Source organism: Ovis canadensis, chromosome 16 (genome assembly GCF_042477335.2).
Source record: "Ovis canadensis isolate MfBH-ARS-UI-01 breed Bighorn chromosome 16, ARS-UI_OviCan_v2, whole genome shotgun sequence".
Taxonomy (NCBI): Eukaryota; Metazoa; Chordata; class Mammalia; order Artiodactyla; family Bovidae; genus Ovis; species Ovis canadensis.
Window position 1 is genome coordinate 13706478 of NC_091260.1, and position 27562 is coordinate 13734039.

Sequence of the window (27562 nt, forward strand, 5' to 3'; positions counted from 1 at the left end):
TGGAAAATGGGGGTAACACAGTCTCTTCCTTCTTGAAAGGGAATGTCAGGACAAGCGAAGAAAATCCACACAAGACTACAAAATCATAAACCACAAAGAGCCAATCCTTGATTTTCTCCTCTTAATAGTATCAAGAATCGGCAACCTGATACTGCAATAATTTATCATCTCCTATTTTGCTTAAGTAATAGTAGAAGACTGTTCCGTTCCCTGGCAGGTGGTTCTCAGATCGATGGCAGGGGTATACGTTCCTGAGGGTTAAAATTCGCTCTTTGTCACTCACGAGACAGACCATCTACAACTGGGTGACTGAGGTGTGGCTGGAGTAGGGTGTTCCCTTCACAGGTTTTATACAAACAGTTTTTACAAACTGACTCCTATTTCACATGTAGTGATGCATATTTAAATGTACAGCTATAGCCACCAACCTTTATTCAGATGCTTCTTTCTTGGCCTTGCTCCACAGCTTGGGTCCTATATCCTCAATTGCGTGCCTACATGTGTGAGTGTTAAATCATGTCCAACTCTTTGTGACCCCGTGAACTGTAGCCTGCCAGGCTTCTCTGTCCATGGGATTTCCCAGGCAAGAATACTGGAGTGGGTTGCTGTTTCTCCAGGGGATCCTCTCGACTCAGAGATCGAAGCCGTGTCTCCCGCACCGGCAGGCGGGTTCTTTACCACTGTGCCACCTGGGAAGCTCCATGCCTCTAATTACCTACACTTCATTTTCTCTTAAGGCTAGAAGATGATTGAGTTTTACACCCTCTGAGTTAAACCAGAGATGCAGCTGTGACCACAGACCAAAGTCAGAGAAACAGCAGGAACAGGGAGGTCAAGTTCGCCAATTTCCTAATGCACAAAAGATGCTCCACCCACCCTGTGGAAGATTTGACATTACTTTACACTCAACTCAGCATCTTCCAGCCCCGATCCTCCTCCTGATCTTTCAATCTCTGTGGAATGGGAGCTCCAAGAAGGCAGAGCTCACAGGTACATATCTTACTTCCTGCGTTTTCCCCTAGAACTGGCATTTAGTAGGAGCTCAGAAAACATCTGAGGCTGCAGGGATGAGTGACAATGAGAACTTGCCATCATTCTCTGTGTCATCTAAATATGGAATGTATCCTTTTCCTCTTCTTTTCCTCAGTCTAATAACTCACCGATTGCCAGCTCTGCTGCCCTGGTTCTCCCTGGCATCTTACAGTGGGACTCCTCCTTTCACTCCTGCCTGTGAGCCCTGATCCCCCCTGTTGGACCACAGCCTCATCTCCACATCCCCTTTCCTTCTTCCACCTTCTCCTGTCCTAGGTTCCTCTTCCAGAGTGAATGTTTCATCGTGACCTCTTTCAGGTTGGAAGCTATCCACCTTCTCGGTACCTAGCTCAAGTGCATGCTCCTTGCAGGCAAGGCTCACCACCACCTGGCGCCCACCTCTCTTTCTGGCCTGCTCACCTAGTATTCCGGCGCATCCTCTCCCTACTCTGCACACAGTATTTGCCCATTCCCTCTGTGAGTTCCAATTAGGATTCCAGGCTCAGCGCAAGTCTTTACGATTATAACCTCACCTCAGAGCTCTTTCTGACCTGATCACCTGTGACTCTGGCTCATGATCCCCCCACTCTCAGGAGATGGCTCAGCTTGTGTCCCTTGACACGCAACTTGTATAGGCTGGCCTCCCCACTCTGCACACACCATTTGCCTGTTGGCTCTGTGAATTCCATCATCACGCTGTCTGGGCTCAGTGAAAATCTTCACAATGACAACAACAGCGGAAGACAGCAGTAACATTAGCTACAACTTTCTAAGCACCTTCCGAGTGACAAGCATAGTACTGTATTATTCAAACGTGTTATTCCATTGACCTTCACAAAAGCCTTGGAGATGAAGTACAATTCTCATCCTCCTCTCACAGCGCAGAAATCCAGGCTCAGAGTGTCAGGTGCTGTACCCTGGGGTCACAGAGTCAGTACGGGGAACAGCTGGGGATCAGGCACATGTCTAGCAGATAACCAGAGTCACGGCTCTCTCTTTTAGGTGACACTGCCTAAAGCTAGTGTTCTTCTTTGAGCTCTGACAGTCCTTCATAACGCACGGCCACTGGTCAGCTCATTTTCCTGTGGGCTGTTAAAACTCTTGACTTTCTCTCAGATGCACACTTCTCGTCCTCAGTTACACCATAACTCACCTGAGACCATGACTAATGCTTCTGGGCCTTAGAGGTCCTGGTCCCCAGAAGCATGCTGACTGATCAGGAGCATTAAAGTAATCAACCTCTTGTGCTTTGTTGATTAATTCATCCTTTAAGCAGTGAGTTGGTTTGCCTCCCCTGTCCCCCTAGGTCCTTGCTGTTCAGGATACACATCCAGGTGGAGAAGGAGGCCCTGTCCATAGTTCTTGACTTGTGAAATTAGAGACAGTACAGGAAAACAGTGACAATAAACCCTCAAACCCCAGCAACTATTGAGGATGACTCTAAGAATGAACCACTTGCCTGAGACTCACAAATGTAGTTAGTAATTACACAGTCCTGCTTATCCATCACCATGATTCACTTTGTATTAACTGGCTCATTTTAAAGTACAGCCATGTAACAGGATAGATCTATCCCTTTCTGTATGTAAGATGATAATTGGGGGCTCAGCAATCAGGAGGATGGTTGACTTTGAGTTAGCCACTGTTCTCTGGTCCTCAGTTTTCTCACTGACCTGGGAAATTTCGGGAGCTGACCCTTTCCTGCTTTTCTGGGACGCTGTTCAACACCAACTCTTTTGTGCTCCATCTTGAGTCACAGTCTCCACAGTCTTTGTCTGCTCTTCCCGGCCCTTCTCTGCTGCTGGGCAGATGAAGCAGTTGGCAGCCTCCTACCCGGAGCCCCTTGCACAGTCCTCTCTGGCCCTTGCCCCCTTCACCCCAGATGCCTGTGCCCTCTGGTGTGCTTTGCATGTCAAACACCTAAAGCTTTCTGCTCAGTTCTCAGCAAAGGGGAGGCAGACAGCCTGTATTTGGAAGCCATCATCAGCTTCCTGGCATACCAAAGTCCCTGCAGTCCTTATAGGGAAACGTCAGAGCTACAGTAGTTTTTTTTAAAAAAATCTCCTTCAAGACTTTTCAAGTTGGAGACAAGCCTGTGCAGGAGGCCAGTGGGCAGAAACGCCCCCTTTGTGCCCCTCTCCAAACTCAGGTTCTGAGCACATGGGCTCAGGAGGGCAGGCAGAAAATTCCAAAGGCACACTCCTGGCCCTTATTTTAAGGGCCCAGGAGCCATGATTAGCGGCAAACAGTGGGGGCCAGGCAAGAAGCGACAAAAGTCATTTGGCAAGTTCAAAAGCAGGGTGATGGAACAGTTCTGCATCAGTCGCAGTAACAGGCAAGGGAATCCTAAAATGACATAGACCTGCCCACGCGCACATGTGTGGACACAGACACACAGGAGTGCAGAAAGGGTATACAGACTGCTCTACTACTTTTGAAACTTCCTATGAATCAATACTTATTTCAAAATAGAAAATGAAGAAAAGCCCCAAGCGCCTAGTGCAGTAGGTCTGGCTATGTTACCCCAGGATCCTGGCACATAAGGCCTGATGCTCCCTCATAAGATCCTATTTAATAACAGTGAGATCTTCACCAACGCGATCTTCAGCATCACCAAGGCTCCCATTTGCTGAACACTTACTACGTTGAGGCACTCAGCATGAAAAGCATTTTCTCATTTGCACCAATACCCCACCAGGCTATCACCCCCGTTTTATAGACGGTAATGAGCTCAGGAGAAGCTGAGTCAAGCCTCAGGCCACAGGGCTGCTGCGGAACAGGAGTGTGACTGGGGTCTGGGACTCTATATTGGTGCTTGGGGACGAATGATCAAAGAAGGGCTGCCTCGGCATTCTGGAAACCACTTCAGCACACCCCTCAATCTGTCCCGAAGGCAGCCGGCCGGAGGCAGCTCCAGGCGCTGGACGCTGCCTGCCTGTCCAGGGTCGCTCACCCCGCCTTTGCCCAGAGAGCCCGTCTGCAGCAAAGCAACAGAAACATCACTTACAGGTTCTTCACGTCGGCGATGCCGCGGAACGCCTTCCTCGGGATTCCCAGGATCTGGTTTTCGCTCAGATCTCTAAACAAGAAGAGAAGAGGCACAGGCGTTAAGGACCCAGCCAGGCTTTATCTGCATCTCATTATGATAACAAAACCCCTCTGGTGGCTGCGTCTGCGGTCAGGACTGTTTGGTTTCAGGCCCCAGGCTGGTAGCAGCCCTCACATTGTTCTCCTGGTGATGGCCTTGCTGAAATGGTTCGCAGGCAGCCGGCTGCCTCCAGGGCGGGCTCTGTGGGTGGTCTCGCACCTCCAGGCCACGAGCCAAGCGTGGGTTATTTGTTGCACACTGCACCCAATTCTGTGTTGCCACCTCCCAGAGATGACCCCTTCCTCCCCTCCCCCACGGCGCCCCTCCCCCAGGGCAGGGTCAACACCTCTCCCTCCCCCATCTTCTCAGGGACTCTGCCTTTGTCATCTGACATGGGAATGCAGCCTGGCCATCCGGATTTTCTGACGTGGGGGGAGATACCATCTCTGCTTTTCTGGGGCTCCGGAGAGACTTGGGGTGGCAGGGGCCTCCTGGGGATTGTCTTAGGGATAGGTATGATGGATTCAAATTGCATTTCCACAAACCCACCCAAAATAGGGGCTCTACTGTACTTCATGTAGTATTTAACAGCGTACCATGCTGTTTTGAGCAGGGAGGGGAAAGGGACAAAGTTTGGGTCTCAAAGCTGCTCAGAAACAAGTCTGTATCAGTGTCCTCCTTCAGTTCAGTTCAGTTCAGTTCAGTTCAGTCGCTCAGTCGTGTCCGACTCTTTGCGACCCCATGAATCGCAGCATGCCAGGCCTCCCTGTCCATCACCAACTCCCGGAGTTTCCCCAAAGCCTCAATTTCCTTTCCTGAGACCCATGCGTTTGTTTTGCTTCTCACGGCCTTCCAGTTTTCTTTTTTGCTGGACCAAATATATGCACCTGTTTTCATTCACACCCCAAGCTTGCTTGGGGTCTTAGTGAGTAATCAAGCATGTATTTGTGTATCAATCACGTCTATATATACAAATATGTATCTTCCTTATTTTGAAAAGAACACAATAACTTTCAGATATGAAGGTAAACAATGTCCTACCCAGACACACCCACTGTTACCAATTAGGAGTGATATGTATATATATTTCACCAATATGAGCTCATGGTATATCGTCTGCTATAACCCTTTTTTCCCCACTATATTGAGAACATCTGTTTCTGTCATTAACTGTATGCCAATGCCAACATTTTTTAATGGCCGTACATCATCTGATTCTGTAGATGGCTGTGATCCTATGCTGTCAGGTATTTATTTATTTGCCATTTAAGGCAACCCTGGGGTGAATTTTCCCAGTGCCCACACACTTTGAGGACGCTTGTTTGGCTGCGTCCTTGATATAAAGTTGTCTGAGGAGATGTACTGGGTCCCAGGGAACATGTCTTAAATTGCCATGCTGTCCTAGAGGCAGACGGACATGCGCATGCTGATTTTCCATGGGCACCTAATCCAAAGCTATAGACGGTTCCAAATATATTTGGAAAGAGAAGTCAGACCACCATCCTCCACTAAAACCTGGGCCCTCTAAATTAACCATTTTGCCAGGGAGCAAGAGGAAACCTGGGAAGCAGAAGAGGGGTGTCCATTTTTCTGCTCCCATCTATTGAGCTGAGTAGCCATACTCTCTCTGAGCAGTGGGCCAAACTCAAGACCCATGGAGACAGGGGCCACTGTGAGGCCCCGAGGCCAGGTCTGGTGTTGGGGTCAGGTGCAGAGACAAACTCAGTCTTGGGGCTGAGTGACAGGGCGCTCCCAGTCTCGAATCCAGTTTCCTCTGCCTGCAACTGATGTCAGTAAATTCAGATGCAGAGTGCGCCCCGCTGCAGGCCCCCCAGGCTGGGCCTGATTCAATGAGCAGGGCTCCAGCCTGCAGTCTGGGCGCGGAACAAAGCCCACGACAACAGCAGAGGTCAGGCAGTGTCACCAAGGCCACTTCCCTGCTCTCCATCAGCCTTCAAGAGAAGGGGGCCCAGGTCCTGTCATCCGACTCAGGCAATTTCCACCAGGCATCTGGGCTGAACCCGAGGCTCCGGCAGCCACAAAGGGCCCAGTCTTTCTGCCAAGGGAAGGCTGGTCTCCAGGACAGTGAGCCCCTGCCCGCTTCTCTCTCAGGCTTGGCTGCTGGCTGTGGCCGCTCCGGGAAACTGCTCAGGCCACATTTTTGGCAAACAGCTAATGGTCAAAATCAGGGGCAGGTGGAGGAAACAGGAGAGAGGTTTAGAGTGGTCAGCTCTAAGCACACTTGAAAGCCAGATGAAGTGGTCCATAGTCCAATAATGCCTTCACCCTTTGAGTTTAAGCTACCCCAGTATACTGAACCAATAGCAATTGTATGTGTATTCTGGTCTGCAGTACAGTGGGATGAAGAGAGGACAGTCTTATTTAAGCAGAAAAATCTGGTGGAGGTGCCAGGCAATCTCCCACGAAAGTGGTCACACAGACAAAATCCTGCACTGGGATGGGATGCCCACGTGGGTCTCCATTCACTGTTCTCTTGCTGTAAACACACCCAGTCTTGCCCCTAATTCCAGAAGCCCCATTTAAAGCACTGCTCTTGCCACCTCCTTGCCATGCCTTCCTCTTGCCACAATTTGAGCAAAACAATAGATGGTAGGGAATTCATCTGTTCCCCATGACAATCTGCTTGTAAATTTTATTAATTTTATTTTCCATGGAGCCTTTTTTCTCTGGCTAACGGTACCACTGCCATTTATCTGCGGGACTGTATATTGATTTTATAAATACCTCTAGTGGGCTGACAAACTGACAGCTTTAATGGTGTTACTGATGGGGTGTGGAGGAGGCTTCAGGTCTGGGTGCTTCATTTTCGGTAACTGTCCCTTCACAATTATCTTGGGGCCTTTGTGAGGGTTCCTAATAGTGTGTTTATCTCAGCGTGATGCCAGAGCATGGAGCTATTGTTAAGTACTATCTTTGAGAGAGACAAGAGCCACCATTTTCGCCTGACACTTAGATAAAAATAACAAAGTCTATCCGGGGTGCCCAGAGCGTAGTCCTGGCCAGTTGCTTGTCGGGGGGGTTAGTGCTTCCCTCTTCCTGGGGAGACGCTCAGAAGTGGCCAGGGAAACAACCCTGGAGGGAAGGAATGAGGTTGGACTAGGCTGAGAGAGAGAGTTGAGCTGGGGTTTTCTGGGGAAATAAAAGAAGACTGGTAGGAAAGGCTTTCTTGGTTGAAAAGTGGGGCTACAGATTGGAATGCCTTTTTAAATAATTAGGACTCAGAAAGGAGAACTGCATTAGCTAAAGTGCATTTTCCTGCTTCCGGAAAATGATTAACCAACTGATTATTCCATCCCAAAACACCAAACCAAAGAGGACTTATTAAGGAGACAGGAAGTCAAACAGGAGTTGGCAAGAACCAATAGATCCCCCTTCCAGCCAGCACTGTCCCCCACCCCCCCGCACCTTTTTAATTTACTAAAATGCTTTGGACACAGATTAACTTTCTTCGCAAATTTATTATTGTTTCATCTACCTTGAAACGGGAAATGCAGACACTTTGATAAATGGATTGAAAGGTTGTCTAGTTTCAGTGGCGCTTTTGAAATGCTTCCCGGGGCTCTCCCTGCAATGTCAGGCATGCTTTGTTCTCCGAGCAGCAGTGAATGACAGTCCCCACCTTCAGCCCACCCCTGCCTCCCCATGTTTACCAGGCAAGGCAAGACGCAGGAAAATGCTCTGCTCTCTGCTCCGATGGGGACAAAGTGTTTGTCCTGATCACCTTCAAGCTACGAGGAGGTCCTGTCTGTATTAAATGGCAGTTTATGGGGGTGGGGGAGATTTGCTCTTGGAGGTCCATCTCCAATCACTCCCAAGTTTCAGGACATGGTTTGGAAGCTCCCCAACCCTGGGAAATTCTTGTGTCTGAAGTGATAGAGCCACTTATTAGCTGTATGATCACGAAAACTACTGAAATGCTCCATGCCTTAGTTTCCCCTTACTGATCTCCTGCAGATTAACACTGAGTATGAGATGAGTTGGTATGTGTATAGTGCCTGGAGCCCTGGAGGCATTCAGTGAAAGGCTGCATTTATTTCTTGAACTTTCCCCATTTTGTCCTGGATTTACAGTGCTGAAAATGTCCCCTTTCACCAACCTCAGGACAGGCCTACAACTCTGCAAAGAACAGAACACGTAAACATCGTTACTATTCTTTTCATAAAATCTGAGGGAGATCAAACTTCCTCTCGGGCTTTCCTGGTGATCCAGTGGTTAAGAATCGGCCTGCCAATGCAGGGGACACGGGTTCGATCTCCAGTCCGTGAAGATCCCACGCACTGCAAGGCAAACAACCCTGAGCACTGCAACTACGGAAGCCCGTGCGCCCCGGGCCTGTGGTCCGCAGCAAGGGAAGGCGCCGCAGGGAGAGGCCTGCGCGCTGGGCTAGCAGGTAGCCCTGGATCACCGCAACTAGAGAAAGCGCATGTGTAGCAATGAAAATGCAGCACAGCCAAGGGTAAAAATAAGCAAATAAATAATGTAAAAACTTCCTCTCCTCTATCATCTAGATAGCAGTATCCATATTTGACTCTAGATTCTTTTAGATAAAACAGGAGCGTTTGATTCAGGACGAAAGGAGTGTCTTGGGGGGCTCTTTCAGAAGCAGATGCTTGCTCCAGTGATGGATTTACAGAGCACTCCCGGGAGAGACAAATAAGGGATGGAGAAGGAAATAAAGGACAGTCAGGTAAAGTGCTGGCCTTGTCCCAACGCCCTGGGAGCTCCAGTCTCTAACCAAGGGCGCTGGGTCTTTGTAGCCCAGCATTAGACAGTCCTTGTTCGACCACCCAGGAGAAATGTGAATTCCCTGGTTTGCCTGCTCTCAGTAAGTCTGGATGAAGGGACTCCAGCAGCTCAAGGACAGATTGCTGAAGAAGTTCCCAGCCATGAGGTTTAGCAGCAAAGTCCAAAGAAGCAGGAGATGGGAGCTGATATTGGTAAAGGGAACCCAAGGGATTCAAACCAAAGCGCTTCATATGAAGGCTTCAAGGTTGGTTTTCCTAAATCAGGAAGTTCTCAGAAGATTAAAAAAAAATCACCCCTGAAAGATGACATATCCAGGATCAAGGGTCAAGAGGCCATGAGGGGAAGCTAATTGAGAAAAAAAAAAAAAAGCAGCAACCCAATCTGGCACCTTCTTTGTCTATTTCCCCAAACCCTTTGCATTGAGACTAATCAAGGGCCTTTTTGGTAACGTTAAAATACACACACACACACACACACACACACACACACATATATATATATATATATACATCAACTCTTGATTAGCCAAACTAAAAGAGGGTATGATCTAAAAGCATTTATATTTAGAACCTTCATTGGACTGGGGATCAGGATTCTCTTTGGCCCAAGACTGTACTAAAATTACTTTCCTAATCACTCACACTGCCTAGCAGAAAGAAATAGTCCATTGGTGTAGTAGGTATCAACCCAAACCCACTTCATTTCTGACAGATAATCCATGAATCTAAAATTTCTTGGACTCTCAATGTTACCATCCTGTACAAAGCTGAACCTTGCTCCCCTACCCCCAGCTTCTAAAATGTGGTAAATGTGATGCATCGCTCTGCTCTAGGAACCAAAGAGAGAGGTTCTGCTTTGCGTACCTCATTTTATACAGCAGGAGGGACAAATATGCAGGAAAAATTATTCCCTGAGGATTTTTACAATGTGGGCTTCAGGGGGGATTTATCTTAAAAGGTAAATCTCTTATGCAGGCAATTTATCTTAATAAGCAAGATTATATGTTTGCAGTCAGGTCACTGTCAAAACCAAATGAGCCCCAAACATAGGTTCCAGCTAAGATGGAGAAACAGTGGAAACAGTGACAGACTTTATTTTGGGGGGCTCCAAAATCACTGCAGATGGTGACTGCTGCCATGAAATTAAAAGACGCTTGCCCCTTGGAAGAAAAGTTATGATCAACCTAGTGAGCATATTAAAAAGCAGAGACATTACTTCGCCAACAAAGGTCCGTCTAGTCAAAGTTATAGTTTTTCCAGTAGTCTTGTATGGATGGAGAGATGGACTATAAAGAAAGCTGAGCATTGAAGAATTGATGCTTTTGAACTGTGGTATTGGAGAAGACTCTTGAGAGTCCCCTGGACTGCAAGGAGATCCAAGCAGTCCATCCTAAAGGAAATCAGTCCTGGATATTCACTGGAAGTACTGATGCTGAAACTCTAATACTTTGGCCACCTGATGCAAAGAACTGACTCATTGGAAAAGACCCTGATGCTGGGAAAGACTGAAGGTGGGAGAAGGGGACAACAGAGGACGAGATGGTTGGATGGCATCACTGACTCAATGGACTTGAGTTTAAGTAAACTCTGGGAGTTGGTGATGGACAGGGAGGCCTGGTGTGCTGCAGTCCCTGGGGTTGCAAAGAGTTGGACACCACTGAGCGATTGAACTGAACTAATGAAGTCCTGATACATCCAGCTGAGTGTCTGGTCAATAGCATTCTTTGTCTGAGGGAGATTCCAGTAGAATACCTGAATCATTTCCTGAAGGAAACGCCACCTATCTCAGAGATCCAGAGACTCAAAGTATCAATGGGGGACCATCTCCGCCTCCCCGACAACAATGATTTCCCATGGCTCCAGCTGGGTTTCTAATATTTCACTGCAGCAGGGTTGACGTCGCCTGCTCCCTTGATGTTAAAAAGTTACAGAATGAAGCACTTCAATAAGAGTTCCTTTCTTTTTGCCTTCTCTGGACAAGCTCATTAGAAAAGTTCTAGCCATAGCATTCAGATACTTAAGATTGGTGGGGATTAAATGACTGTTCAGATTTTTACTCCATGCAACAGAAAGTAAGTTGAGCACCTACTATGCGCTGCATTACTGGGACCCAGAAATGAACAGAACCAGGCTTCTCTTCTCCTGGAACGTGCATCTCATTGATCACAGATACAAATAAACAGACTCTTTCACATATATGAATATATAAACCTAGACACTTCAAAACATAAGAGCTGCAATTTCACTGTTTTCTTTTTTTCCTTTTCAACAAGTAGAAAGCCTGTATCTAAATTCACACTGTAAGATTGTTCCTAACCACCAAGGAAAATAATTCACAGTTTTGTTTTCCTCAAAGTTCAAAATCTTTTTAGGTTTTGGGGGCGGGGGAAAGGGAGAGATGCCAATCTGAATTACTAGGACTTGCAGAGATGCAGATCTGTTTAATCAAGTACTTTGGATTTGTCTTTTAAAGTGGAAAGTTGGATAAAAATCAGGATAGTTTGAAAGTGTTATTAACAGGGCAGCTGTCCCCACAGTGGGGCTCACTGCCTACCTGATCAGAATTTACTGATGATGCCTTGAAAAATATATATAGATCTCTGTTTTTAAAAATAATGTAGATATGATAACAGCATTATGTTTTAAATGTTTTGTATGTGTTATTTTTTCTTTCACTTAAGTCTTTATCTTTGAGAGAAACATCAGTTCAGTCGCTCAGTCGTGTCGGACTCTTTGTGACCCCATGAATTGCAGCACGCCAGGCCTCCCTGTCCATCACCATCTCCCGGAGCTCACTCAGACTCACATCCATCGAGTTCGTGATGCCATCCAGCCATCTCATCCTCTGTCGTCCCCTTCTCCTTCTGCCCCCAATCCCTCCAAGCATCAGAGTCTTTTCCAATGAGTCAACTCGTCACATGAGGTGGCCAAAGTACTGGAGCTTCAGCTTTAGCATCATTCCTTCCAAAGAAATCCCAGGGTTGATCTCCTTCAGGATGGACTGGTTGGATCTCCCTGCAATCCAAAGGACTCTCAAGAGTCTTCTCCAACTCCACAGTTCAAAAGCATCAATTCTTCGGTGCTCAGCTTTCTTCACAGTCCAACTCTCACATCCATACATGACCACTGGAAAAACCATAGCCTTGACTAGGCGGACCTTAGTCGGCAAAGTAATGTCTCTGCTTTTGAGTATACTATCTAGGTTGGTCATAACTTTTCTTCCAAGGAGTAAGCGTCTTTTAATTTCATGGCTGTAGTCACCATCTGCAGTGATTTTGGAGACCCCAAAATAAAGTCTGACACTGTTTCCCCATCTATTTCCCATGAAGTGATGGGACCAGATGCCATGATCTTTGTTTTCTGAATGTTGAGCTTTAAGCCAACGTTTTCCACTCTCCTCTTCCACTTTCATCAAGAGGCTTTTTAGCTCCTTTTCACTTTCTGCCATAAGGGTGGTGTCATCTGCATATCTGAGGTTATTGAGATTTCTCCCGGCAATCTTGATTCCAGCTTGTGTTTCTTCCAGTCCAGCGTTTCTCATGATGTACTCTGCATAGAAGTTAAATAAGCAGGGTGACAATATACAGCCTTGACGTACTCTTTTTCCTATTTGGAACCACTCTGTTGTTCCATGTCCAGTTCTAACTGTTGCTTTCTGACCAGCATACAGATTTCTCAGGAGGCAGGTTAGGTGGTCTGGTATTCCCATCTCTTGAAGAATTTTCCACAGTTTATTGTGATCGACACAGTCAAAGGCTTTGGCATAGTCAACAAAGCAGAAATAGATGTTTTTCTGAAACTCTCTTGCTTTTTCCATGAGCCAGCGGATGTTGGCAATTTGATCTCTTGGTCCTCTGCTTTTTCTAAAACCAGCTTGAACATCAGGGAGTTCACAGTTCACGTATTGCTGAAGCCTGGCTTAGAGAATTTTGAGCATTACTTTACTAGCATGTGAAATGAGTGCAATTGTGCGGTAGTTTGAGCATTCTTTGGCATTGCCTTTCTTTGGAATTGGAATGACAACTGACCTTTTCCAGTCCTGTGGCCACTGCTGAGTTTTCCAAATTTGCTGGCATATTGAGTGCAGCACTTTCACAGCATCATCTTTCACTGAGAGATACATACTGAAATAATTAAGGATGAAATGATAATGTCTGAGTTTTACTTCAAAACAACATAGGAGAGGAAGAACTGGGTAGAGATATTGATGAAACAAGATTGACCATGAGTTAATACTTATTAGAGCTCAGTGATGGGTATTGAGGGGGTCTGTTTATAATCCATGCTTGACTTTTACACAAGGGTGAAACTTTCCATAATAAAAAAAAATTTAAGACTGATTCCTGGGACCCATCCCAGACCTACTGAATCAGAAGCCTTGAGGATGATTTCTGGACATTTTGAACAAGTTTGTGAACATGGGTAGGATAATTAGTGTATCTGATTAGGTGGCAAGTTCATATTCTAGCTCTGTGTCTTTAAGAGTATTAATTCAATTCTTTAAACTTCAATTTGTACTTCTTTGAAATTAGGATAAGCATCAGATAATGGACAAGCAAGTGCTTTCTATATTCTAAGCAGGATATAAATGCAAATCACTATCTTTATTTTATCAGCATGAAGTTAACAAATATAGCATTCTACTTCTTTACATATCTAGTCTGCTTAGGGAAAATCTTGGGTCCAAGATGCAAAGGAGTTTGGTGTCTCAGGTGTAGGCTTGCTGGTGTTGGGCAAAATGATCATGAGATAGGTAGGTACACGGGTAGGTAGGTAGCTAGACTGATCAATAGATAGATGGGTGGATGGGTAGGTAGGTAGATGGATGGATGGATTGATGGATGGGTAGGTAGGTTGGTAGATAGGTAGATAGATGGTAGAAAGACAGATGGATAGATAGGTAGGTAAGTAGATGAAAGGAGGACTGAATGGATGAGTAGGTAAATGGACAGGTAATAGACAGATAGATGGATAGATGGAGGGAGAGGGTCTCCTCACAGGAGGAGGCCGTGGCAGGCAGAGTGACAACGTCTAACCTGTATTTTAGAAATCCACTCAGGGGCCCAGTTTGGAGGCTGACCCAGAAAGGACTAAGAGTCTCTGGGTGACTCCACCTCTCCCCGGAATCCCAGAGATCCGGCAGAGGCAAACCGAGTACTTTGTCCCTCCCAAGCCTTCAGGTGAGGCTCTGCCTGAGTGAGACGGGGACATTCCTGGTGGAGGCTCACAGGTGATGAATTTCCCACAGATTTCTAAGAGAGCTGCAGTCTAAGAGAGGAGTCACTGGAGGGCAGGGAGTGAGCAGAAGGGCACGGCCAGGCCGAGAGGCAGGTCTAGAGCCGCGATGGCCGAAGCTGGCCTGGTGTTCGAGCACAGCGGAACTCATGACCCTCTGAGGGGCTCAGGGCTATAAGCTGCTACAAAAGCCTGCAAATGGGACTGGGGTTCTTGGTTGCTCTGAGTAGTAGAGGCACCCTTTCTCTTTCTGGGCTGATGTTCTAGACTAATGTACTCAGGTTTCCCAGGTTAAAGCAAATGAGTAAAGCAAAAGATTGTTATGGACAGTCATAATAGGGAGGGCGTAGGCTGGGGGAATGCAGGGCCCATTTAAATTAATTGCCCCCAAGTCAAAACCAAATTATTCTCTCTGCTTGCCAACAGAACACTCCCAGGACTGAAGGGTGCGGAGGCCAGTATCCTTCCAAAGAAAGTGAAAGTGAAAGTATTAGCTCAGCTGTGTCTGGCTCTTTGTGACCCCATGGATTGTCATCCTCTGTCCATGGAATTCTCCAGGCAAGAATTCGGGAGTGGGTCTTCAGAAGTGGCTCTTCTCCAGGGGATCTTTCTGACCCAGGGATCAAACTCAGGTCTCCTGCATTGCTTGCAAACTTTTTACTGTCTGAGCCACCAGGGAAGCCTGCCCCTTCAGAGAAGACCTGTTAATTCTAGAGCAGTTCTGTCTTATACAAGTATCATATGAGCCACTAGTGCAATTACATTTTCTCAGGGACTTTTCTGGTGATCCAGTGGGTAAAACATCACCTTCCAGGGCAGGGGTGCAGGTTTGATCCCTGGTCAGGGAACTAAGATCCCGTATGCTTCAAGGCCACAAAAACCAAAACATAAGAGAGAAACAACATTGTAATAACTCAACAAAGACTTTAAAAATGGTTCACATCTTTAAAAAATATTTCTCTTAGTTGCATCAAAAGCAATCAGTTGAGATGAATATTAATAAAGTATTTCACTTAACCTGACATATCTAAGACATAATCATTTCAATATGAAAATAAATTAGTGAGATACTTTACATTCATTTTTCATACCAGGTCTTTGGAATCTGTGTGTGTATTTTAAATCCATGTCAGTTCGAGCCAGCCATCCCATAAGTGCCTGACGGCCGCATGTGGCTGATGCCTGTTGTATCAGTCTGTTCTAGGGCAAAGCTAGGAGCTGGATGCTAGAGTGATGTGTCCATTCATTGCCAAGAAGGAGCCCAGTGGAGGGTTGCTGGGTGGTGAGGGGAGGTTGAGTTATCAGTGGGAAATGAAGGAAGGAGCCAGTTAAGACAGAAACCTCTGGATTCAGGGAAGCAAGTCATGAGTTGAAATAGTCCAGTCATTCAGTCATCCCTTCTAGGAGCAGAGAACCTCCTTCCAGTCGTGGGGTTTAATTTGCCTTTCCAAACCACCACCCTTCTAGGGCTGAAAGGATAAACTAACACTTCCAGTCCAAATAGAAGCTTTCTTCATTGAATTGTCATATGTAACTCCAGCGAAGGCTCTTTGTGTTCATGATATAGCATTATAACTGATTGCTCATCTCCAGCTAGTGGTGCAGAGGCTTAGCTTCTCAACAGTTTACTAATCCCTGGGATTATCACAATTTACCAACAAAACAGTTACTTCGGTGTGATTGGGCGGCTCTTATTGTCTGCCAAATTAAGCCTTCTGTTCTGGTCGGCTTTGTGTCACTAATGATCAAGGAAATATTACCAGGATTCCAATTACTGGCATCTGACTTGAGTTTGTGCATTCATCGCCAACGAACTCTTCAGGGGGTAAAACCATGATTCAGGTATTCTTATATCATGTGCAAAAGCCTGGCACTGAAAATAATCTGACTGTAAGGATCTAATGATGTTAGTCGTTTAGTTTATCTGACTCCTTGCAACCCCTGCTAGGCTCCTCCCTCCATGGAATTCTCCAGGCAGGAATACTGGAGTGGGTAGCCATTCCCTTCTCCAGGGGATCTTCCCCATCCAGGGATTGAACCTGGGTCTCCTGCACTGCAGGCGGATTCTTTATCGTCTGAGCTACTGTACCTGAGATAGCCCCTGGCCAACTTTTTTCCATTCAATGAAATGTTTTGGTTTGATTTGTTAATCTTGACTGGGGTGGGAAGAGTGGTCCACTTGGTTCAAAAAGATGGAGACTGGTGTTCTCTAATTTTCCTTTGTTTGAAGCTGTGCATCTGCCCAGTGGAGTTTGCGAAAGGGAGCCCATTTCTGTGCAATCCATCCTCCTCTCCGTGAGACATGCTGTTCCCACCCCCTCCTTCCCCTCCGCCCCTCTCTCTTGGCAGCCCTCCGAGGCTTTCATCCCTAATTTGATTGTTGTAGCTGACACTGTCAATCTGAAATCCAGTAGCATGTCTAATGCTGGCTGGACAAGGGGAACGCAGGAGGAGTCGAGGGGGAGGCAAATTCATCTTGCGAAGTAGCTTTATGTAAATCGATCCTTTGGCCGAATGCTGGAGCCAAGCATTTGCTGATTAATTGGAGAAGCGTCCTTGTTCCTCAGTCTTCTTTAGAGCCACGGCACAAATTGAGTCTGCTCTTCTTCACAAAGACATTCCCACGCCAAAAAGCCTTTGCAATTAGGAGATGAGACCTTGGAGCGAGGGGGAGGTGGCAGCGGTGGGGGGAACGTTTATGGGATTGTTCTGAGGTGCCCTGTGTGCCCTAGGTCTGCTTCGTGGTTAGCTGCTGGCCTGAGTCCCCTCGTTTGCCTCCCAGTCGGTGGCCTGAAGGCCTAAGCTCTGAGGCTTAACGCCCCATAGGAGAAGATCTGCTTGTGGTGAAGCGGGTAGCTAGTGGGGCTTCTACCTGTGTGTTTCTTGTGGACCCCAAATATATCTGTTCAGTTGCTGCTCAGATCCGTTTCTGTTGGCGTCAAGAAGGAGGGAGTGAATCTGTGATTGATCCAATCCCTCTTTCACACCTTCTAAACTTTTCTGGAAAAAGAAAGCCCCAGCAAGATGTTACCTCATCCTCCAATGTGATCCTTTTAACTCTGTCCCAGAGCACTGTTTGGGGCTTCCTAGGTGGCCTGCCAAAGCAGGAGATGCAAGAGATGTAGGTTCGATCCCTGGGTCAGGAAGATCTCCTGGAGGAGAGCACGGCTATCCACTCCAGTATTCTTACCTGGAGAATCCCATGGGCAGAGGAGCCTGGGGCTACAGTCCATAGGGTTGGAAGAGTCAGACGTGACTGAAGCGACTAAGGGTGGACACACGTGCAGGGCAGCGTTTAACTTGCCTATACCAAAAAGCGAATGACAAACGAGCAGCGTGCACACAGGCTAAGCGGGCGTGGATCTGGAAAGATTGCTCATGACTGCTAACCCATGCGCTGGCCGAGAGGTGGAGCTGGACAGGTCACCTGGTCTCTGCTATTGACCCCTCACTAAGTTATCGGCTTCATGCGGTCCGGGACTTCTGCTGAGCATGAGGCCTGATGCATAGCTTAAAAAATACCTGTCAAAAGGATAAAAGAAAAAGCTAAAAAGATTTCATGGCATTACCTGGTCTAAGGATGATTGAGAATAAACCTCCAGCTATGAGGAATTTTTTTTTTCCAAGTCCAGGTTGTCCATTTAAATTAGAAAGAGCTCTGGACTCTTCCTTGACCCTTCCGCCTCTCCTTTCCTGATGGAGTATCATGTGTGTGAACTGATACAGTTAAAATAGGCTTGTATCCTATGGAGCCACAGATAAAGTGTCCAGTTCAGAAGGGTTTAGTGAGCTGCGCTGAAGAGTGGGAATGAGCAGTTATATGGAAAGATAGGCTATGCAGATGAATAATTAGCCTTTGGGGCACAGAGTTTAAACCTGGCCTGAGCGAGTACAACAGTTTTGGAAAATGGATTTGATCTGGAAAGGGGCTGTGCACCTGACAATTTTCATCTCCTCATTTCTTATTTCTGGCACTCGTGGAGACTAGGATGATATAAGACAACGAAACTCCAGCTAGAGAGGGAGACACTCTGAGCATCAAGTGGCAGGAGATGTCAGAAGGGGATGACTGGCAGTGAGGAAGTGTTGATTATCTTTGTGATCATCTGCTCTGTGATCAATCTCCTCAACACCAAATTGTCTGAAAGATCTGGAAATCCTCACGGAGGCTGAGGATTAGCAGAAGCCAAGAGCAGAGGAAGTGGAGGTGGGAAGGAGAGGGACAACCTGGAGCGAGACATGACTCTGTTCGGGGAGTAGTTGAAGCCCCTTTCCCATGTCCATCCCTTGTAACCTTAAATGTTCACTTGATGATGAGGAAGGAGGCTTTGAACACACTCTCCTCTGCATGCTCTGGGGGCTTCCCTGATGACTCAGATGGTAAAAAAGCCGTCTGCAACGAGAGAGACCTGGGTTTGATCCCTGGGTTGAGAAGATCCCCTGGAGGAGGGCACAGCAACCCACTCCAGTCTTCTTGCCTGGAGAATCCCCATGACAGAGGAGCCTGGCGGGCTACAGTCCACGGGGTCACAAAGAGTCGACACGACTGAGCAACTAAGCACAGCACACTGCAGGCTCTGTGTGCGCTGCACCCTCAGAGGAACATTTTGTGGCTGAACAATCTCCCCCTTAAGGGGAGAAGCACAGGGGTTACCCCGTGACCCGTCTTGTCTTCTTTTCCCTTTTACAATTTCATTCATTTTTGCCTGTGCTGGGTCTTCGTTGCTGCAGGCATTTTCTCTGGCTGTGGCAACTGGGGGCCAGGCCCCAGCTGCGGTGCATGGGCTTCTCACTGTGGTGGGCTCTCATGTGCAGAGCATGGGGTCTAGCTGTCGTGCATGGGCTCAGTTGCTCCAAGGCATGCATGTTTTCCTGTATTAGGGACTGAACGCATGTCTCCTGGATCAGCAGGCAGATTCTTTACCACTGAACCACCAGGGAAGCCCCATCCTGTCTTCTTAAAGACCTAGGAGGTGGCAGGGGCTGCAGCCGGCTCTGCCTTAAGCTGCAGCTGCCCAGAGGCTGGAATTTGGAATTCAGCACCGCAGCTCAAGGATACATGGCTTGTATGTGCCTGTTCTTGCTTGTAACTTTTCAGAACCCCATCAAACAAGTGAAATCTCGACAGTGAAGGTGAGATGCTATCCTGGGGGCCATCTGCTTGATAAAATCAATGTGGTTTCAGAAAGGCTCAAAATTATCTCCTGCAGGAGCAGGAAAAGCAATTCAGTAAGAGCTCAGCACTCTGGGTTGCGAAGCCAGCTCTGGAAACCAGTGTCGGATGAAGTCCACAGCAGTTTAAGGCATTCCTCTATGCTAATACTATACAAGGACATTTCTCATCATGACCCCTGTGCTATTTATTGTTCCACTCAAAGCAATTACAGTTATTGCTAATAACTCACACCTGTGGGTGTCCCGGTATTGACGAAAGCAGAACAGATGCTATTTTCTGGCTTATTTATGTAAACATGGATGCAGTTCAATAGATTTATACCAAGTTGGAAGTTAACACTAATATTTAATCCCGGACCTGCTTCTGCCTAGTTAGCTTGAAAGGCACCAGACGAGCGATGTGCGTGAGGGGAGAGCCCAGCGAACCGCAGAGATGAAATTAGTTAGTGACGAACGTGAGACTGCTGCCACTAGTCTCGTGCAGATGCAGTGACCTCCCCTGTCCCAGGCAGAGAGGACAGGACCTCCACGGCAAGAGGTGGGGAAGGGAGAAGGGAAAGAGGGACACACCTCCCTGGCCCCTCTGAGACCATGCGTTGATTGCAGCCTGAGTCATACTTTTCCGGAATATCAACTTCGTTCCTGGCATTCTGAGCCCAGAAGTCCTGCATACAGTTATGTTCCCAGGAGACAGTGAAGTACTGTATCAAATGTATGGCTCAGGAGCCTGGAAGACCTTGGAGTGAATACCAGCTTTGCCTCTGGCTGAATACCAGCTTTGCTGTGACTTTGTATGAGTAATTACCTTGTCTGAGCCTCAGTCTCCTCATCTATAAAATGGGGATGATGAAAACACTTGCGTCAGGGGATTATTACAAAATGGCTAATGAGTTCAGAGCATTTTTCATGTTATGTGGCTCATCATAAGCACTTAAGAAATATTCATCATTATGAGTGCTGCCTACATCTGTTCAAGTCTTCAATCAAACACTCTGAGTAGAAGACAAGAAAATCCCTGCCTCTCTGTCCCAGAAAATATCATATAGAAACTCTAAAATTGTAAAACAGCAACTCAAGGTCAAGTTTAATATCAAAGAAAGCAAAATTGGGTTCCACTCAGCCTGCTGTGTCTCAAAGCTTCTGCAGGTCCTGCAGGGAGACTTGACCTCTTGGAATCTCCCAGGCTCCCCTGAGGATGGAGAGGGCGGGTGGGGTACAGAGAGAGACACATAAGTTGAAGTTGCGCAACTCTCTAGCCCCCGCGGAAGCTGGCTGGACACGGGCTGCAGTCACTGCTGTGCTGGGGAGAAGGCGGCAGGGGCCTTCTATCAAGAAGGAGAAGAAGGGCAGCCAGAAGGCAGCTGGCGCTCCAGCAGGGAGGAGCAGGGAGCTCACAGCCCCGGCCACGCTCAGACTGGGAAGCAGCCTCAACATGACACCGTTCTGGGCTGAGAGCAGACTGCTGATCCAGCCACATGTGCACGGACTTGGAACAAGCCAAAGTAGTTCTCCGTCTTCCTGAGGAAGCTGGGGGCTTGCGAGAGCTTCCAAGGGGTCCAGAGCCATGTGGGACATGGCCCTCAGAGGAAAGCCTGGGATGGGGCAATGTGGGGAGTCCAGCTGACTTTGCTACTAAAGCAAATTTCTGGCTGTGGTTAGTCTCCGGAAAACAGACTCCTCGCCATCCTGGGGCTTACATTTCAGTGAAGGGTCACCATGAACAGGATGGATGTTCCCAGGGGATCAGGTACTGCAGATCAGAGCTAAGTGAATGGGGAGACATGGTCCCTGGGAGAAGACGCCATGGCACAGCAAGTGTGATGCCACCTCTGAGGAAAGGATGGTCCCCTGAGGAGACAGAGCCGGCTGCTCGAGGCAAGACTGCTTTCCCACCCCAAACTGAAGGAGGCTGCTTGAGGATTGAGGGGTGGAACCAGAGAGGCAGCCTCTGTTATGCTGGTGTGGAGACTGTTGGAGGCTCTACCTCAGTGAATGAAAGACCACCTTTAGAGTCAATGGTTGGGCAGGAGAACCCAAGCATAGCGAGACAGAGAGAGATGTATGCATGTGCGTGTGGGTGGATGGATAAAGTGTGGGCCAGAGACACAGGATAGAGAGGAAGAGAGAAAGACTGGCAGGCAGAGAGACGAAACCAAGAGGGACAGAGGAAGAGAGGGACGCACTGAGACAGAGTAAAACTAGAGAAAGCAGAAGGAAAAGAAAGCCAGAGGGAAACACATGAACACAGAGACAGTCATCGCACAGAAGGGACCCTGAGAGGCAGAGACTCACAGGGAAAGAGAGCTGCGTGGGTGTGAGGGAAAGAGACGCAGGACGCAGACAGGTCCACACACACACACAGAGGCACAGAAAGACGGGCTGGGGGAGCAAGAGATGGCAGAACCAGGGCAGAGGGTCAGAGGAGGCCAGCAAAGCTTCGTGAGGCTGAACGTGAGCCTCCTCTCCAAAGGACCAAGGGTTTGGGCTTTCCCACAACCTGGGGGCCCAGAATGGTGGAGGGGTGAGGGCTCCCCACGGCGGACTGCGAGGTTGCTCCCGGATGAGGAGTGTTCTCCTCCTTGTCTGGACCCTGCCCTGAGCTCAGGTCTCGGCCCTCCAGACAAACCCTCCTCTTTACCCCAGGAAAGGAGCGCCCCAGGCCAGGGTGAGCGGCTGCTGGCTTTCCCTGAAGCTCTCAGCTCTGCGGGCCCAGGGCTTCCTGTCTCCCTCAGGTCCGTAAGCCAGACTGGAGGTTCTGGCGGGGAAAACTTGCAGGGGTTTCAAACTTTTTACATGACAAAGCGAGTTTTTAAAAGCCCCATAAAATTTCAAGGCACACACTTAATGTTCAAATGGCAGAATATATCGATCCCTGCCCATCCTCTAGTATCTTAAGTTTACCCAGAGGACCGTTTTATTTAATTAACTTGGTGCTTTATTAATATAAATATTCTCCTATTGATCATAAGAGGGCTTGACAGGCACTCACGCTGGGTATACATCACCTCCCCTCCCAGCAACGCCACTTAGAGGGCTAGCTGGCTCTGAATCAAGGAGAGTGGCAGGAAGTGGTCCCCTGGGATGTCAGTCGCAGATGAATCTACAGCATTTTTATGGAAGGAGACTTTTTTTTTAAGATCCAGCTCCTCACTTCTCTTAAAGTAGAAAGCATATGGAAATGAGATATGAAAATGGTCTTGGCTTACATGTATCAATTAAGCATGTCAATACCTTAATTAAATCGCTCAGCTTAATGAGATTTATACCAATGAGTATGTTTTATAGTTATAATAGCTTTTTTGGCCACTGTTCAAACTGTCAAACAAATTGTGAAAAGGGGATTTTTAAAAGACATAATTGACATTCTGAACCAAAGCCAGTTTTTTTCCCCCTCCCTTCTTTCCCCTTTATTCATGTAATTTTGGAGAATATATATATAAAGTAATGGACCTTATAATGGGTTGGGTTTTTAAAAGTCTTTTTTATCCTTCAATTCTAATCCGTCTTATCAACTTTTCTAAGCCTCAGACCACTGAAACTGTGAATGCCCCTCACTTTTTTCTGGCCCTCTGGAGCTTGCTTTTTAATAATCTACAACTGAAGCGTCCCATCTATACACACAGAGAAAAAAATACTCTCTGCCCTGATGAACAAAACCCCAAACAAAACAGGGTACAAGGTTAAAAGGCCTTATGATGTGAGAAGGTTATTACCAAAACATCAGAACATCTGGATAAAAAGTATTCTTAATCTCTTATGAAAAATCATATATTCTTTAACTTACAAGGCAAAGAAAGTCAAGGTTCTCCCTCCTTTCTCCTTAGATTCTTTTTCTCTCTAAGCTTTTCTAAATCATTTCTTCATTTACTTTTGTATATAACCATGACTTACTTCCTTAAGGATAGAAAACCAGGGGAAGACCTTCTAGACGTGGACACACACACACTCTAAAGGAAGGTGAAATGATTGGGGAAGTTTGCTTCCTGTTGCAGATTCCTCCCAGTACGTCATAGGCAGAATGAGCAAAGTTATGAGTGTCGCCATGTAGGTTCAAGGTTATTATCAAAAACCATGATTGTAAACAAGAAAATGAAAGAAAAACAATATACGCAATTTGGGGGCACTTGTCTGAAATGCCATAGGCAGAGTGGGCTACAGCTCGTGGGGTCGCAAAGAGTCGGACATGACTGAATGACTGAGCACGCGTGCGTGGCTGAAATGCACACGTGCATTTCAAGTCGTGGTTCAGTCCTCCAGTCCTGCGGTCTCAGCCAGGCCACGGGCTGAACGCTGCCCTAGAGCAGGCTGACTGGAGGCAGGAGCCCCTGGGGCTTTGTGCTGGATGACCCCCTGAGGTTCTGGCCTTTGAGGACCATGTCTGTGGCCTCTCAGCCTTCCACAGTCAATTCCTGGGGAAGAATGGTACCAAACAGGGGCTCCAGAGGCAAGCAAGAACCAGGTAGGTCCTCCCATTCTGATTCCCTTCACTGATAAGATCTGGCCGAGATTTGCAGAAAAGACCAAAAACAGCAACCATTATTGGATACTATTCAGAATAAAGCATCTTTGCTCAGAACCCGTGAAAATTTTGGAGCCAAAACATATAATCTTTTTGGTTTACAGATGGCAAAACTGAGGACCCCAAAGAGAAAGGATTTGCCCAGTTACACTGTTTGAGGGAAGTACACAGGACTCCGACTCTGAGGACAGGCCCCCTGGCCTTCCATCCACAGGACAGGACAGGAGGGAGGGCTGGGCCCAGCAGTTGTCATCTGTCTGGTTGCTGGGGAGCATCCTGGCTCATCTAGCTACCTGGCAGGAGCCCTTCCTCCTCTGCTGTCTCTGCAACAGAGCTTTCCTAATGCTCTGCCTGCATTTAAAATGGGTAGTCTTTCCAGATCCATCCGTCCATCCAACCAACACTTATGGAGCATTTACTGTATGCTAGAGAGCGTGCCGGGCACAGGGGAAGAGAAGGTGAACCAGTTCTCTGTTCCTGTAGCTTACAGACTTTCAGGGAAGACAAACATGAGCAAATAATAGTCCAGAGGAGCATTTACGATTTAAGCCCTATGAAGAAACACAAGATGCTTGCATGATAGGATCATGTACAATAGGAGAGCTCAACCCAGAGAAGACAGCTCGAGGAAGTGACGCTTGAGTGGAGACACAAGGATGCAGAGAAATAACGCAGGGGAAGAGTGCTCACGGGCGTGGGCTGGTGCAGTGGTTCTCAGAGTCTGGTCTCTGGACCCGCAGCCCCAATATCGTCTGGGAACCTGTTAGAAATGCAAATTCTTGCACGTAATCCCAGATGTTCTAAATTAGAATCTTGGAGGGGAAGAGCTACCTATGGGTTTTTCTCCCCCTCAGGGAAATACTTTTTTTATTTTAGTGTAAATTTAAAAACATACATGAAAGTAGAGAGAGTAGTATAATAAACATTGCCTTTACCATTGATCAATATTTTGCTAATTGGATCTTAGTTCCCTGACCAGGGATCAAACCCAGACCCATGGCAGTGACAGCAGTGAGTCTTACCCACTACACCACCAGGGAATTCCCTCTCTGGAGTATTTTAAAAGCATCTTAGACATCATGTCATTTTGTTTACGTATAAATATATTTCAGCATACAATTCTAGCCAGTAAGGACTTTTACTGCAGCTATCTAGCAATTATTTCACCTAACAAAATTAACAGTCCTTATTGTTTGGCTGGCATGCTGAAGTCCATGGGGTTGCAAAGAGTCTAACATGACTGGGCAACTGAACAACAACTGCTTGCAGTCAAGGTTTAAACAAAGCACAAGCATTGCATTTGAGCCACCTGTGTTTTAAACAAGTCCTCTGGACGATGCTAATGCCCATGGGAATCTGAGACCCACTGATAAAGAGCATGCTGGGAAAGAACGTGCGGTGAGGATGCTGAGCTGGATAAGCATGAGGCATGTGTGATTTGAGAAGCAGAGAAAGGCAAGTGTGGCTACATTGGGGCAGCTAGAGAGTAGTGGCTGAGAGGGGACTGGTTGGGAAAATAGGAGGGGATGGCAGATGGGATCAGGTTTGGACATGATCCGAGCACAAGGAAAGCCGCTGAAGGGTTTTAATGAGGGGAGAGGAAAGTTCATTGAATGTTGATGAGAACTCTCAAACAAAACCAGCAGAGCAACAGGAATAGGCCTTCCTTCTGCTGATTTGGAAAGCCAATTAAAAAATAACTGATATTTTAACGAATTCACATTAACATGTAAATTTTCATTTAGAAAGCCACAGGCTGTCGCTCTCTCCCCATATGCTGCTTCTCCATTCCGATCTCCACAGTGACGAACAAGCCCCGAGTCTCCATGCACCAAGTGGGGCAGGAGAAGAACAAAGATCTCAGAAGCAGCCGGGTTCCTGGGAGTGGGGACTGCACGCCTCTGGAAATCCCGAGTGTTTGCTTCGTTATGCTTTCCCAGTCAGGGCTTTACTTGTTTCAGCATTTTCAGAAGAGTTACAGACTTATCTGCACCTGACTGACTCCTTAGAAAAGACCCTGATGCTGGGAAAGATTGAAGGCAGGAGGAGAAGGGGACGACAGACTGCCTCGATGGACATGAGTCTGAGCAAGCTCTGGGAGTTGCTGATGGAAGGGAAGCCTGGCGTGCTGCAGTCCACGGGGTCGCACAGAGTCGGACACGACTGAGCGACTGAACGGAACTGAACTAGCTTTTCATCAGAAGAGGGAGCAGAGTCCTATTCTCCAGACCAGAGGGCAAAGGCTTTACTCCATAATCCAGTGTCACAGAAAACCAGGGCAGGACCCCAGGATTCCTCGCTCTTTATTCTAGCTGCCCAGGAGAAAAGAGCGCGTGTGTTGCGGGGGGAGGGGAACACAGAATGAACGGCTTAAGGGTTACAGGGCCTTCGGGCCTGGCCCCACTGCTGCGCATGCGCGCCTGGAGCACACTGCCTTCCTACTGGCCCTTCACGGCTCCGCCGCAGCCTTGCCTCACCTCCCTGTCCTCACTCCTGACCCCAGCTCTACACTAGCTGCCCCTTCCTACTCTCCGCAGACAGCAGTCATGGTGCTTCGCCCAGCATCTAGTTCAGTGGGTTTTAAATGATTCTTTAAATGCAGATTGTTTTGCCGAGTAGATGTTTGCCTAGTGCCTAGATCTCACTGGAGCTTCTCTGACTGAAGTGGCGGGTGACAGGGGATCCTGGAGGGACAAACGCCCATGGCCTCAGGGCACTTTGACACATTTTGAATACTGCCATCCCCTTCAGTTTATTTCGGAAGAGGCGGTGTCACAAGAGTCAGTGTCTGTCTGGGACACTCGGCAGAGGGAACCTCAACACACCTACCTTTCGCGTTCTGCCGTCTCTCACTCCATTTCCAGAAACTTAGGACTGTCTGGAGCCCGGGAAACTACTGCCCGTGAAGAATCGGTGTTGCCCGAGCTTGCTTGTGTGTGTGCTCAGTTGCTCAGTCATGTCCGAGTCTTCTGTGACTCCCTGGAGACCAGGGACCACCCCTGGTCCAGCCCCCCAGGCTCCCCTATCCATGGGGTTTCCCAGGCAAGAAGACTGGAGTGGGTGCCATTGCCTCTCCAGGGGATCTTCCTGATCCAGGTATTGAACTTGGGTCTCTTGAGTCTCCTGCATAGGTAGGTGGATTTTTTACCACTAGCACCACCTGGGAAGCCGCTGGACTTGCTTACAAGTAACTAACTAGTTCTAGGAGAGAACCACACATTCTTGAAAAAGAAAAACTACTATTTTATTTTTCTCCTGACCTTGCCTGCTCAGTGTGCATGGGGTAGAAGGCCAGTGAGAAGATGAACAGAGAAAACAATCCCAAAGGGCCTAACTCTCCACTCCTGATCATCCGTGTCTGTGCATTTACCGCTGCGAAGCAGAACTTCCCTCAGAGAGAAAGCGATGGGATTTTAAACCTTCTGACTCTTATCTCCTCCGAGGGGGTTAATCCAGAAAACTTTACTTTAGAAATAATAGTAACTGGTAATAATCCCTCATGCACACTTAACTAGCATTGGCCACGTTACTATAGTCTTCTTAGTATTTCTGCATACGCTTCAATTTCTCTTTCCTATCAGAACACAGAAAACAACTCCCAGACATCACTGCAAAATGCTAATTCCAGTTTTGGGGCAGGCTTAATGGCAGCAGGGTGAATCGCCATGGAGATAATCCATTGTGACGGACACGTGTGCATAATTAGAGGGACGCATAACAAAAGGGATCATGCCACCGGTCTCTGGA

General features: G+C 47.4%; 1 protein-coding gene across 1 annotated transcript in view; it reads right to left on the bottom strand.

Moving 5' to 3' along the window:
• The window catches only part of SLIT3 (slit guidance ligand 3), a 724331-nt gene that overhangs the window by 239989 nt on the left and 456780 nt on the right, over nucleotides 1-27562 (bottom strand). Inside the window, exon 5 of the mRNA XM_069555989.1 lies at nucleotides 4040-4111. Within this exon, the coding sequence (XP_069412090.1) occupies nucleotides 4040-4111 (72 nt within the window). The remainder of the gene's footprint in view (nucleotides 1-4039; nucleotides 4112-27562) is intronic.